The 14534-nt window shown below is 33.2% G+C and overlaps 1 protein-coding gene across 2 annotated transcripts; it reads right to left on the reverse strand.

Moving 5' to 3' along the window:
• Positions 1 to 1826: 1826 nt before the first annotated feature.
• On the reverse strand, positions 1827 to 12932 carry LOC123528581 (transmembrane protein 243-like). Of its 2 annotated transcripts, none has more exons than XM_053521995.1 (4): positions 12807 to 12932; positions 9141 to 9191; positions 7441 to 7545; positions 1827 to 3755 (listed from the first exon to the last, which is right to left on the reverse strand). In XM_053521995.1, the coding sequence occupies exons 1-4, from the start codon at positions 12915 to 12917 to the stop codon at positions 3639 to 3641; spliced, it is 384 nt and encodes a 127-aa protein (XP_053377970.1). In that variant the 5' UTR covers positions 12918 to 12932; the 3' UTR covers positions 1827 to 3638. The 2 variants fall into 2 exon arrangements, with proteins under 2 accessions (XP_053377970.1, XP_053377971.1); XM_053521996.1 differs by lacking the exon at positions 12807 to 12932 and adding an exon at positions 12274 to 12617.
• Between the last annotated feature and the right edge of the window lie 1602 nt (positions 12933 to 14534).

Raw genomic sequence — 14534 nt, forward strand, 5'->3', positions numbered from 1 at the left:
CTTTTGGACTTACAAAATCCTGGTTAAAGTTTTACATGCAAGTTACTATCTCCAAAACTAATATAGATATTAAATTGAAACTTCACATGTGTCTTCGGGGTTATAAAACTAGTTGATAGAATCAAGTCCCATAACTCTGACATGTATTTTGGGCAAATTATGCCCCCTTTTGGACTTAGAAAATTCTGGTTAAAGTTTTGCGTGCAAGTACATACAGCTATTACCAAAAGGCATATAGCTTTGAATCTTATTTATTCCTTTTCTAGGTCAATTACCAGCCTCACTAGGTCAAGTTCCATAACTCTTAACATGTATTTTGAACAAATTATGCCCCCTTTTGGACTTAGAAAATTCTGGTTAAAGTTTACATGCAAGTTACTATCTCCAAAACTAATGCAGATATTGAATTTAAACCTAACATGTTTCTTCGGGGTTATAAAACTAGTTGATAGCATCAAGTCCCATAACTTTGATATGTATTTTGGTCAAATTATGTCCCCTTTCGAACTTAAACTCTTTTGATATTTAACATTTTGGGTAATAATTTCCTGCTTCTGTGACAATATTTCGAATAGTCGAGCTTGGCTGTCTTACGGACAGCTCTTGTTAAACATTCAATTGACTAAGTTTTATTTCCACCCCAACCCACACGGAGGCCTCTGATTACAAGGATCTTACATGCCTGCCTGTTTAAGATATTGTTTTCCCTACCCAAGTGACAACAGAGAAATTGAAGCCCAGCATCAGGCTTGATTTTGCTCAAGGGTTAGGGAAACGGCTGTCATTCCCAGGCAGACAATGATGTAAGATCATTTTTCTAACCTATCACATTAAAAGATATTGGAAAATGATGAATAGAATTTAGGTATTTCCAGGCATTATGTATATAACTTCTGATGTCATAATGTGACTAGTGCTATATGACATCACCTCAGTGCACATATCTTTAGACAAGATATTTCCCTATGGCAAAGACCGGGATATCTATCCCAGCTTGTGATAAACAATTCAATTCCTTCCCTTCCAGGTTGGAAAGAAAGACTATACTGCTTATCATTAATTATTACAGTAGTGTGTAGAACACTAGATATTTTGTAATGCTTTTGTTTGTACACAACTTCAAATCAATAACTGAATGTTTGGCACTATGGCCATCTAACTTCATGGGTTAGTAGATTAACCATATCATTTTAAGTACAGTATGCCTAAGGCTGAGCGAAAGCTTAAGCCTGCCATCATCAATCTTCACAAAACAACTGCCCTGTTCAGTAGATGACCACTACTGTTTTTGGGGGTGTGAATGTCGAAGGTCAAGAACAGGATGACCTTTAGAGTGTTTGGTCATTTTATTTCATATTGTGAAACATGCTTTAATCCTGATTATCCAAATTACTTGTCTGAGCCCTAATCAATGTTTGTATATCATGGTTTACCTGCAGTGTCATTATAATTGTTAACTTCTATCTGTAATATTCTTCAACTGTAGAAGAGGCGTGGTTATTAGCCATACTCTAACTAAGTTAGAGAACATGACTTACATATAGAATACTGTAGGGAAATGTTGAACCTTCTGAAACCGTTCTCTATTTCAGTTAGAGTACGCTTTGTCACATGATAGTACCAACGCTTAAAATGGAATGTTAACTTGTCAATCAAAATTAGTAGCCGAATGCTTTGTTTATATTGGTGAACCATGATACAAAACAGAAAGCATAGGGGCCACTCGAATAATGAGGTTATTTTTCAAGAACCCCTACTCTTTCTATTACTAAATCACTAATGGAAATGAGTTGAACTTTGGTATATATACAACAAAGAATATCGGCTGAAAATAAAAATATTTTGTTTAATAAAACAACCTTTATATACATGGTGTACATGCAGTACAATCAGTACAATACACTTAGATCTAAGTTTCATATAATGTGCTCATTAAAAATAAATACTTCATAATAAAATTATGGCAAAAATAGAATAATTGCAACATTGCAAGAAAAGAGGACCGCTGCACTGACCAGACAGAGTTACTTCCCTTCTCTACACATTCATCAAAATTCCATTCTCTCAAATCACTCATAACAGTAACATAGCAAAACAGCAATATAGTAATCAGGTACAAAAGTATCATGTTTACTCATGTGCATTATCACAACTTGTCATTACAGGATCCCATTTGACTTCTTTTCACGATTTTTTCCCAAATCGGGTACCAAGTCAAGTTACAATAAATGATTTTAGCTTGTCTGTGAAAAAATAAAGAAAAAAAATCCAGACTTTCTTGTCGGCAATTTCTTCTATTTAAAAACAAAATTTTCAATAGAAAATTCGTAAAAAAATTTTACCTAACTGATATAAACAGATTTTATCAAATCAAAAGTGACAGATTTAAAACTTTTCATTGGTAGAATAAAATCTGTTAGATATTCTTAAGTGTTTGTATGACATAAAGAACACAGAAGTATCTAAATATGATTTCTTGATATAAATCCTCATAAAATGTGCACATGCATGAACTCTTAAAAATCAGCTAAAAATTAAGATATAACCTTGCATTAAAATGTTAGGAGTATGTTCAAATAAAAGGTAAATGAAAACTATATAAAAAGCATTGTTTAAAAAGTCATCAGAAATATTTCTAACCCTGGATAAGCTAAACTAACAGCTTAAAACATGTTATCTACATTACTTACTTGAATAAGACATGCTGGTATTACTTGTTTGAATAAAACCTGTTATCTGCATTACTTACTTGAATAAGATATGTTGGTATTATTTGTTTGAATAAAACCTGTTATCTTCATTACTTACTTGAATAAGACATGTTGGTATTATTTGTTTGAATAAAACCTGTTATCTTCATTACTTACTTGAATAAGACATGTTGGTATTATTTGTTTGAATAAAACCTGTTATCTGCATTACTTACTTGAATAAGACATGTTGGTATTACTTATTTGAAAAAAATACTTACTAGAATAAGACATGTTATCTGCATTACTTATTTGAAAAAAAAACATGTTATATGCATTACTCATTTGAATAAGACATGTTATCTGCATCACTTATTTGTGTAAGACACATCTGCATTATCTATTTAATAAGACATGTTATCTGCATCACTTATTTGTGTAAGACACATCTGCATTATCTATTTTAATAAGAAATGTTATCTACATTACTTATTTAAATCAGAACTTAGATTAATTAAAAAACAAATGAGTTTGCAGTATTCAGTAATTTTACAAAGTTAAAACAAATGATTTCACAGTAAAACTTAAGATCAGTCTGTGTCATGATTGCACTATACATAAAATGAATGGCAACATCTTACATAAAAGCTCCTGTCATATGGAGAGCAAAAGTTATCAAATGAACACTGGTCAAAGCTAGCATACTTTCATGTATAAACATTGTGTTTTTACTATCACAGTCTTAGGTCCTGAATTACAGTGACCAGAATATTTGGCAATGTCTAAATTCTAGTATCTGTCATTTGCTACATTGATTTTAGCAACGATGGTTTGTCATGATGCCATGTCTGTATAAATCCATTGCTTCAATTTACCATGAGACATGTATACATATTGTTCTACATACTTGGACTAATGCCATGTGTTATCATGTCACTGTTATATTTTTCAAACATTATGTATGTAGAGATTTCCAACGATGCACAGTAAAATCATTGTAAATGCATTGTAAAATATCAGTCGTAAAAATTTTGGTTCCAAATCTCCTTGTCTGTACCAGAATATCTGAAAAACATGGGTGACAGAAAATTGAAATGATATTACAATGTAAGTTCTACATCATACATTTTTTATTACAATACCTGTATAAATTCTGTAAAAAAATTGGCTTGTATTTCACAAATATGAACAGGCAGAAAAAAATTCTGTATTATACCTTTTGTATTGTATGTTGCCAGACTATCTTCATTAATATGCATGACTTGACACAGTTTTATAAATAGCGCATATAAAAACTTCCATTTTAACATCAATAAACATTAAAGATTTCGTTCAATAACAAAACAACAAACAAAAAGGTGGAGGTGTATAATAAAAGGGTCATTACAACAGTAGCTAGATCTGGAATTTTGTATTTGACTCTCGTGGATTAAGCAAGGTCAGATCACACTCAGCGCTTGCGCGCCTCGGGAGACCCAATCTGGCAAAAATCCACTCGAGCCGAATACAGCATCCTAGATCGAGCTACTATTATAATAACCCTATTGTATTCACTGCTGAAAATAATGACCTGCAAGATTAACCAACCCTCTGCTTGAATAGACGGTCAGGTAGTGAAAACTGTCATTATTCCTGTCAAGTGTATCTGTATGACCGAATTATATAGAACTAGTGAACTTTCAGCAGATATATCCAGTAAAAATCCTAATCCTACTCATTTTTACATAAAGAAAAACATTAAAATTATTTTAACATCGGGCTAGCAGTTTCACACAAGAAGATTTTTTAAATTTCCACTATATACATATAGGGAAAAGTAACCACGCCCTTGGGCGGACATGTTTTTTGACGAATCGGTATAATCTGAACAACCTTTTTAAAGGATCACACATGGACCATTTATGTAAAATTATTTTAAAATCGGGCTAGCAGTTTCACCTAAGAAGATTTTTAAAGTTTTCACTATATACATGTAGGGAAAAGTGACAACGCTCCCTGGCACCCATGTTTTTTGATGAATCAGAATGATTTGAACAACCTTGGTAGAGGGTCACACAAGGACCAATTTGTGTTAAATTAATCTAAAATCGGGCTAGCAGTTTCACACAAGAAGATTTTTAAAGATTCCACTATATACATATAGGGAAAAGTGACCACGCCCCTGGCGGCCATGATTTTTGACGAATCGGTATCACTTGATCAACCTTGGTAGAGGATGACATAAGGACCATTTGTGTAAAATTATTCCAAAATCGGACCATCGGTTAAGGAGACGTCGTTTAAAGATTTTTCTATTTTTAGCTCTGGCGGCCCCTTTGTGCAACCAAGCAGAACCGTTTAAACAACTCTGGTAGAGGACCATCCAAGGAACATCCATGCCAAGTTTTATCAAAATCCCTTCAGTGGTTTTGGAGGAGATGTCGTTTAAACACAATTGTTGAAGACAGACGACTTGACGCATGCGCGACGGACACAGCATGATCACAATAGCTCACCATGAGCACTTTGTGCTCAGGTGAGCTAAAAATGGGTCATCAAGCTTGTTTTTGTGAAAAATTGTTTTGAACATACCCACTGTTGCTGAAACTGCTAGCAATTTTTCATCATTTTCATAATTTTCTGCATTTTTTATAAATACCAACAAAAACCTGGATCACGACAGCACAATAAGGATTATATATTTATTTCATATCATAGTCATATTTGTAATACAATACCATTACAATGATGGGACTACAAAAAAAAAAAAAATCTTGTTACATATTCACTTTTGTGAACTTTTTTCAATGAAAAATACTGATAAAGAATTTTTTTTTAATTTTAAAAAAAATGTGTCATAGAATTTTTTTCTGTTTTCCTTCTGTATAGATAATTGTATTGTGAACATAACAAGAGCTGTCCATAAGACAGCCAAGCTCGACTATTCGAAATATTGTCACAGAAGCTGGAAATTATTACCCAAAATGTTAAATATCAAAAGAGTTTTAAGTTCAAAAGGGGACATATCAGAGTTATGGGACTTGATGCTATCAACTAGTTTTATAACCCCGAAGAAACATGTTAAGTTTCAATTCAATATCTGCATTAGTTTTGGGGATAGTAACTTGCACGCAAAACTTTAACCAGAATTTTCTAAGTCCAAAAGGGGGCATAATTTGGCCAAAATACATGCCAGAGTTATGGGACTAGACCCAGTGAGGTAGGTAATTGATCTAGAAAAAGAAAAAATAAGTTTCAAATCTATATGCCTTTTAGTAATAGCTGTATGTACTTGCACGCAAAACTTTAACCAGAATTTTCTAAGTCCAAAAGGGGGCATAATTTGGCCAAAATACATGCCAGAGTTATGGGACTTGACCCAGTGAGGTAGGTAATTGATCTAGAAAAAGAAAAAATAAGTTTCAAATCTATATGCCTTTTAGTAATAGCTGTATGTACTTGCACGCAAAACTTTAACCAGAATTTTCTAAGTCCAAAAGGGGGCATAATTTGGCCAAAATGAAGGTCAGAGTTATGGGACTTGGTGCTATCAACTAGTTTTATAACCCCGAAGACACATGTGAAGTTTCAATTCAATATCTGCATTAGTTTTGGAGATAGTAACTTGCATGTAAAACTTTAACCAGAATTTTCTAAGTCCAAAAGGGGGCATAATTTGCTCAAAATACATGTTAGAGTTATGGAACTTGACCCAGTGAGGTTGGTTATTGACCTAGAAAAAGAATAAATAAGTTTCAAAGCTATATGCCTTTAAATGATAGCTGTATGTACTTGCATGCAAAAACTTAACCAAGGTGTGACGCCGACGCCGACGCCGACGCCGACGCCAGGGTGAGTAGAATAGCTAGACTATTCTTCGAATAGTCGAGCTAAAAATTGCCAAAACAGGTATGGGTCACCAGCCTAAATTATATGTTAAGACCGCTTGAATACAACACCAGTCCTGTTCAGACAATAAATGTCCTGACCACGACCAAATTGATTATATCTGCTAGAAGTTAAAAAAAATCTTAATCCTTTCTATAATTGAATATTAAATGATTTGAAAGAAGGTATTGTCTTATCAATATAAAGTTAATTGTTTAACATTATATGAACAATACTGTCTTTGTACTAAAATTCACTGTCAAAACTATGCGACAAATGGCAAGTTGCATGATATATGTCAGGCATGATACATGTCAATACAAAATAAACCAGTATTAACATTTGATTACAGACAAAACTTATTGAAAAATGTTGTTTTATACAAGATTCCTCATATTTAAGACTGTCTATCACATGTTTCAACAAATGTTCACTTCACTTTTTCAACAGATAGTATCGGCTGCACAGAAAGATGCACATAAAAAACTATAGGAATTCCCTTTAAATGAACAATTTCCCTGCTACCTGGTACTATCTCAGAAGACAATCAAGTACATTACATTTATCTAAACGCTCCCGGCAATCATGTAAAATCCTATTAATAAATATTAATTAAACTGATATGATATTGTGCACTTCTGCAAAGAAATAATAAGCAACAGATTCATAACTAGCAGTCTTTTTGTTAAATCCTATATCAATCTAACCATGGTCAATTTATCAAATACCTAGCTGCTTATTAAGTAAAATGAAGATTTATTAAGCTTCTTCATTGACGGATGATATCTTACTTGGCTATTTAGACAGTAAGTGAGATTACGCTCTACGTTCTTTTTGGAGATCTGTTATATTTCATAGATCTCTGAATTCTATGGTAACTTACCAGTAATAAATGGGCAAATCCTACAAACACCATGACAACAGCAAAGAATATGTTGATACCATTTGGCGGCCAGTGGGGAAATATAAATGCACTCACTAATGTAACCTGATAAGAAGACAGAAAATATATAAGTAACATATGGTCAAGTTGCATTCATCTGAAATAGAAGCAGGTTAAAAAGCATGACAATACATAAAATGGGTAAGAACAAGAGCACAGCAATGCAGAGCAATATACGCCCAAAGGTATGACATTTGACCCTTAAGTGTGACCTTGATCTTTAAGTGAGCCATCCGAAACATGTGCTCTGCACGTCGACTCGACGTGGTGAACATTTGTGTCAAGTTTCTTCAAAATCCTTCAAGGGGTCCAGAAGGTATGAACTTTGATCCCCTAAGTGTGACCTTGACCTTGAAGCAAGCCATCTTAAACATGCGCTCTGCATGTCGTCATGATGTGGTGAACATTTGTGTCAAGTTTCTTCAAAATCCTTCAAGGGGTTCAAGAGTTACAGAGCAGACACGAAATTGCTAACGGACAGTCAAACACTTGCGTAATAACATAATACATTCCTTCAGGCATATGAAAAAAAAATTGCTAGACCGAAGCACTGTCACTGAACATGAAAATATATTTTGAATTTCCATTAAATCCGTTTAAATGATTAAAAACAAAGTCTGTGTGACATTCCAATGTAAGTCTCCCATGCGTTGTTTACAATGCATTACTTCATGACAAGATAAAGAGGCTTTACAAGTAAGTTCCAATATTCCTGTGCATTTTTAATTAATACTGCATTTCTGACACTTTTCTGTAGATATACCAGCAAATAGACGGCATTTTGTAAAGTCATATCTAATACTTGCATTTATTACTATTAGTTTAATATAGCAGAGGAAATCAATCCGCATGTACATTAAAAAGTTTATGCAGATAGCCAAGCTCACAACGACCATCAACTACATAACACATGAATAGTTACACAAATTTTGAGTTCCATGATTCCTGTACATAAAACCAGTCATTGTTCTGGTAAAACTCTTAACATTACGTGTATAAATATCTCCTGTCTACAGTACTCTTGTGCTTCTCTGCTTATAAAACGTTAAGTTATAAAGACAGTATCTACTGAATCTATGTAATGCTCTGTCTAAATTATTTTAAATTCAAACTTTTTGTGAAACAGTATATCAATTTCAGCCAATTAAAAGTATGCATGTATTCATTTCTGTCCAGTCCCGCTGTTTTTACTGGTTAAAGAATAAAAAATTTACAACTTTGATTGGTTCTTTAAGTAGGTCAAAGGTTAGCTTAGACAGCTATGCCGAAAAAAAAAGGAACAGCAAGATATGAGCAATACTGAACAGTGTCTGCATATGAATTACGATGATACATGTATAATCTTATATGAATTTTCTTATGTGAGCTGAAAGAAGTTAAGCATAATTTGTAAGAATAAAACAAACTTTGTAGAAAACTGGTATGTGGAAGAGGTTAAGTGACCTTCATGGCCCATGTATCACTAATACGCCGAGTTTTAACAAAACACAATACAAAACTTAAGTACTTCACCATTGAACCTAATCATTTTAGGCTTTCATAAATGTTAAGCAATCTGAAGGAATGAAGTGTGTACAGGTTGAAGTGCAAGTATGGGGAAACTAAGTACATCAACTGAACATTATTTAGTCATTACTCACCACTACAAGTATTCCAGTAAACGTTGCCACTACCAAGTTACATACTCTGTCCTGAAAAATATAATTATATATAATATTTATGATGATAAAATATAATAATGATAATCATACCTGATAAGCTTATCCAATAATCTAGTAATTTACATCTATCAAAGATATTTCAATAATTTGTGACAACAAAAGAATTTAAAGTATTAAAATTATTCCCCATGCAATTAGTACTGATAAGGGTCAGTCCAGTAAACTCTATTTTTTACTCTATAAGTACGGAAATGACCATCACCAAATATAAACTTGTATCAGTTTAACAACTTCAGGGAAGGTTTTCTTACTGTAAGCTACTTATAATCATAAAATCAAGCAATTTTATCTTAAATCTATAGTGAAGTTCTTTTTTTGCTTTCATTAATGTTTCATCTATATAGCGATTTTACTTTCATTTAAAGCTTTTAAATCATTAAGACAAAGATGTCACAGTTGGCATGTTGTCTTGAGCATTGGAATATAAGTAGCTGTGAGAGATGTGCTGTTTAATCCTGGCATTGAAAAATCATGATGAACAGCTCATGATCCACTCTTCAAAGATAATGTATTGTCAACAAATTCTGACCATGAAATTTAATGGTGTCTCATAGCTTAATCCATAACTGGTTTTTATAACAAAACCTTGTCTAATCAGCCATGCTATTATTATCCTTTTCAATTCAGTGGTCCAAAATATCCTCTGATCTAGACACTGCCGCATGCATGGTGCACATTTATTGCTAACTAGGTCAACAATGCTAGCAATAGAGTAAACCTTGTATGCGATACAGGAAAAATAGCTGTGGCCCTAAAAAGAGAAAGGCAGTGGCTAGGATCCTAGCCTCCGATTCTAGGATTACGGAAATTCCTTATTCCGAGACAACCCTATGAGGATAGGCTAGGATTAGTATCATTACGGAAGTATTTAACAGGCATCAAATATATGTTAGGATATGCATAAATGATGTTGTAAACTTACTTATTTCACTTAAAATAGTGATCTTTCATGCCTGCTGTATTATTCGTGTTATCAATCCGCAATTTTGGGTTAGTATGCCGCCATTTATATATCGTTTAAGATTATACTAACCCAAAATGCCGGATTGGTAACACGAAATAATACAGCAGGCATGAAAAATCACTATTTTAAGTGAAATAAGTAATTCATTTTTTTAAAATAATGCATTACATTACCATTACATGTAATGGGAAAATAGCTCCATTACCCATTACTTTTCATTGCTGAAAAAATAATAATGCCCACTACCATTATCCATTGTCCCATCCCTGGTATTCACACAATATTTTGTTTACAAGTAAGTATTGATATCTTAACCCAGTGGACATTCGACGTTGTAACGACGCTGATAGGACGTCGGATATGGATGTCGATTTAAAGTTGCATTTTGACTGAAAATGGGAGTTTTTTAGACATCGGATTCTGACATTGATTCAACGTCGGTTTTCTGACGTTGGTTAGACGTCATATTTCTGACACTGATCAGATCGGTTTTCTTTCAAAGAACATACATTAATCATTTCATCTTTATTTAATCATTTTATTAATAATGTAACACTAGAATTCTTTTCAATCGACATCTATCATCATGATATATAAGGTCAACATGAATTCGGTGTAGTCAGTGGAGAACTTTCTGCTTTGTTAAATTTCTCAAAATCTTCACAATTATCTGTGCAAACTTCATCTGAAATATATAAAATTTGAATGCTCAGTTATTTCAAAGTCAGTCTGAAAATTTAAATTTTAAACATTCTATTCAATGTTAACTCTATTATTAAGTATATTTATAATTATTATTTTATGGTTAAAGTTATTTATTTTGTTCTTACAAATTGTATGAATTTTCAAAGACGGAAAATAATTTACCTGTTAAGTCAAATAATTAAGAAATGAATATTAAAATACTTACTTTCTACAAATCGTGTTGAATAATAGTCCATACAGTTGCTCTAAATGTCTGCAAAACCCTCGCAAATGTATCAAATTACCATGAGAATGTGTAAACATCTCTGCAAGTTGCGCGTGTCTAACTGAGCTACATAAATGTGTAAAGTTTAATGCTGGTTTAGATTTCATAACTAATGTTCCAATTTTAATCCAAGTATATCATCTGACATCATAGTTTAAAACTGAACCAAAATGAAAATTCTTGCTTAATAAACTTAGTGTTGAAATTATTTTTTTTTGTCCAATGGCATTGCAGTATTTTTCAAATTATCGGGAAATTTATTTTGGTAAATCAACATTTACTTCCAACCATTTATTAACCCGGTAAGTCACATAATGTAGACGGATCTTAAATTTGTAAACAAAAATACTTTCAAACACTTAAAACAGGTTAGTGTTTATTAGTAAGCATATATCAAATTAAACTAGTCGTGCAGCTGTGCCGCACCAGACCAATTTAATTTGATAAATGCTTACTAATAAACACTAACCTAGATCTATATTAACCAGTTACATCTTGTAAAAATGAAAATGAAATTATGATTTTGTTTTAAACTCAAGTGTGCCCATTCAAGAATCGAGTTCATCATTGGAAAATATAATTATGTTTTGTTGCGAAATATTAAAAAACATCCGACATGTTTCCAATGTCGCTTGGACGTCTACTACCGACATCTGTTAGACGTCGTGGTTTCAACATCTGTTTGACGTTGCATTTAGGTTGCTGACGTCGCAACCTAAATCCAACCAATATCCAACGTCGATTCAACGTCTTATGCCTGCTGGGAAGTAAATAACAGTTAAAATTATATAAAATCATTACTTAGTCATTAAGAAATCAATTAGCGGACAGCTAGAAAATCCCTAGTCTAAATAATGAGACCTAGGGTAGACTGATTTTACATTCTGATATTTTACATTGTCTACCTAGAGGCGGATATCGACAAGTCAAAAAAATATAACGATATTCAACTCTCGAGTACAATTATTTGGACTAGAAAATCCCCTGAGGATTTGCTAGCTGTCCGGTAGCAGGACGGCTAGAATGCAGGCTAGGCATCCGGTTACCGGACGACTAGACAATTCCAAGAGAAAAGGCACTTGACACAATGGTCATACAGCCTTTCAGTGAAAACTAACCTGTGGATGTGTTTCACCAAACAAAGGTCGCGATGCTGGATCATCATAATCTTTCCTTGACGCCATTTTTATTTCATTTAGCTGTCGGACTCCCACACTGGTGAACCTTTCTCAATTTCAACAGTCAACAAACAAGTGGTTCCTGATCATGCAGTAGATCTAGATGTTCCATATAACTTATAAGCTGATGTAGTTAACAGTCACTACACAATTTCTGATGAACTCTGAATTGCCATGTACACTGAATGTTTATCACAGTAAATGTGAATAAACCGAAAATTACTCAATGTTTTGGAAAAACTTGTGATTTGACAGCCTCGCTCCAAACGCGGAAGTTAAACCATTTACGCATGAAAAGTTTCCACTATGTTGTTGCCGTCTCGCTATATACATTCAAATGTACTGTACAATCTATTTTACAGGTACAGGTAGAATGAACGTTTAATCCTGTTTAAGTATGTTTACCTTTAATACAATACACAATCTTAAAGCAAACTATACACCTGAATTTGTGCTAAAACTATTTATTTTACCTTGCATATTCCCCTTGATTCTCGTTCTGTTTGCAGCCTCTTGTTTCCATTTGATCTTCGTAATGTTCCTAGAAACTCCTCGCTAAAGACACTGTCATCGTTTCGGGGCATTCTTTCAACAACTTTGTCAAATTTTGATGACTAATGAAATTGGTTTATAACTGTTGGGTTGTGACGGTCTACACATGCGGGGGTGTAAGCCTATATATATAGGCCTATATATATATAGAGAAATGAAAAATCGAAACAGATAAAATCTGTAATATTTTGGCCAGACCTACTATAGTTACATATTTCATTTAATCCAGAAAACAGTCATTCGATCACGATTGCGCTTCAGACTTTAAAACTACCTTTTTTTTCTTTTCTTTCTTTTTTTTTTTTTTTTTTTTTTTTTTTTAAATACCGATTTTATATTTTATGTGGCTGAGGAGTGGGAGTATGACCTAGGTTAAAACAATGATGAAAAATAATAAACCTTGCTATTCAGAGAAAAAAAATAACGTTGCATAGGAAACGTGTACTCGGGTTTTCCTAAAATAAAAAAAAAATAGACTAGCTTCTAATGTAAACACGGGCAATTTCGTGAGTAGTCCATTTAATTGCCTATGAAAAGACATTATCAAATCAGCGTTACACATTCAATTACATTTAAAGTTGCCAGTATGAAACCTAAATGGCGATCATCTCCGTAAAGATTTTGTGCGAATGTGTCCACCAAAACGAGGATTTTCAAACTCAGAGATTTAACTTATTCAAGGTGTACTCGTATTTTCCATCCGCTTAATGTAGAAGTTTTCTCATCAGTAGCGATAGATATACGGATTTATCTTCTTTACTGAAACAGGCCGGATGATTCAAATACTTAATTTACTTACTTAAAAAGATGAGAATATTAAAATGTCTTATCTATATAATTCATTTTTCGTATTTACAAAAGCTTTCCCGCTAATTTGTTTTGTATTATATATTTCGGAGAGGACCGACATCTGATGTTGTAATAACTTGTGGCCCGACCCATTTGCCGCTTATTTAATTGTCTCTGTAAAATGTTGTTAAATATTCTTGTAAATATTGAATGGGCAATGAATTATGTTGATCAAAAAGCAAAGTTCCGAGATGGCGAATCACTAAATTGCTTTTATTCATTTCTACCGCTAATGATAAAACGAGGATTCCTCTAGCTCGTATTCAGAATAAAACAAGAATTTCATAGGAGACCCAATTCCTCTGGCCATATAGAATATAGAAAAACAGTTCCTCTAAATATTCACCCTTATGTAGCCTACGCATTGGAGTTATGAAACACGCGAATGATAGCTCCAGCTTCCTCAAATGTGCCGTATTTCACTGCTAGTATCCAGCAGCGAAACAGCCGCACTCGGGGTCTCCTTTGAAATTCATGTTTTACTCTGAGCTGTGTGCTCTTGAAATTTGACAACACATAATTTTTGTGAACAACTAACTTATACAGTAATTGTAAATGATATGATTTAGCTGTTAAGTTCAAATTTATTTGAATGTATAAATACATTTAAGAATTTTGTTTTGGTAAATGGGTACGTCCTATGTGATACCAAATCACTATGTGACGTAAACTAAAGCACGGGTGCTATAGACCCTGTTCCCGTGTTCTGATATTAAAAAATGTCCAATGAAAGACTGTTTGAAACTAAGAGGGACTGACTATACGTGCTAGCTATTAGATACTTCACTTTTTCCCATTCT

The sequence above is a fragment of the Mercenaria mercenaria genome, chromosome 13 (assembly GCF_021730395.1).
Source record: "Mercenaria mercenaria strain notata chromosome 13, MADL_Memer_1, whole genome shotgun sequence".
Classification (NCBI taxonomy): Eukaryota; Metazoa; Mollusca; class Bivalvia; order Venerida; family Veneridae; genus Mercenaria; species Mercenaria mercenaria.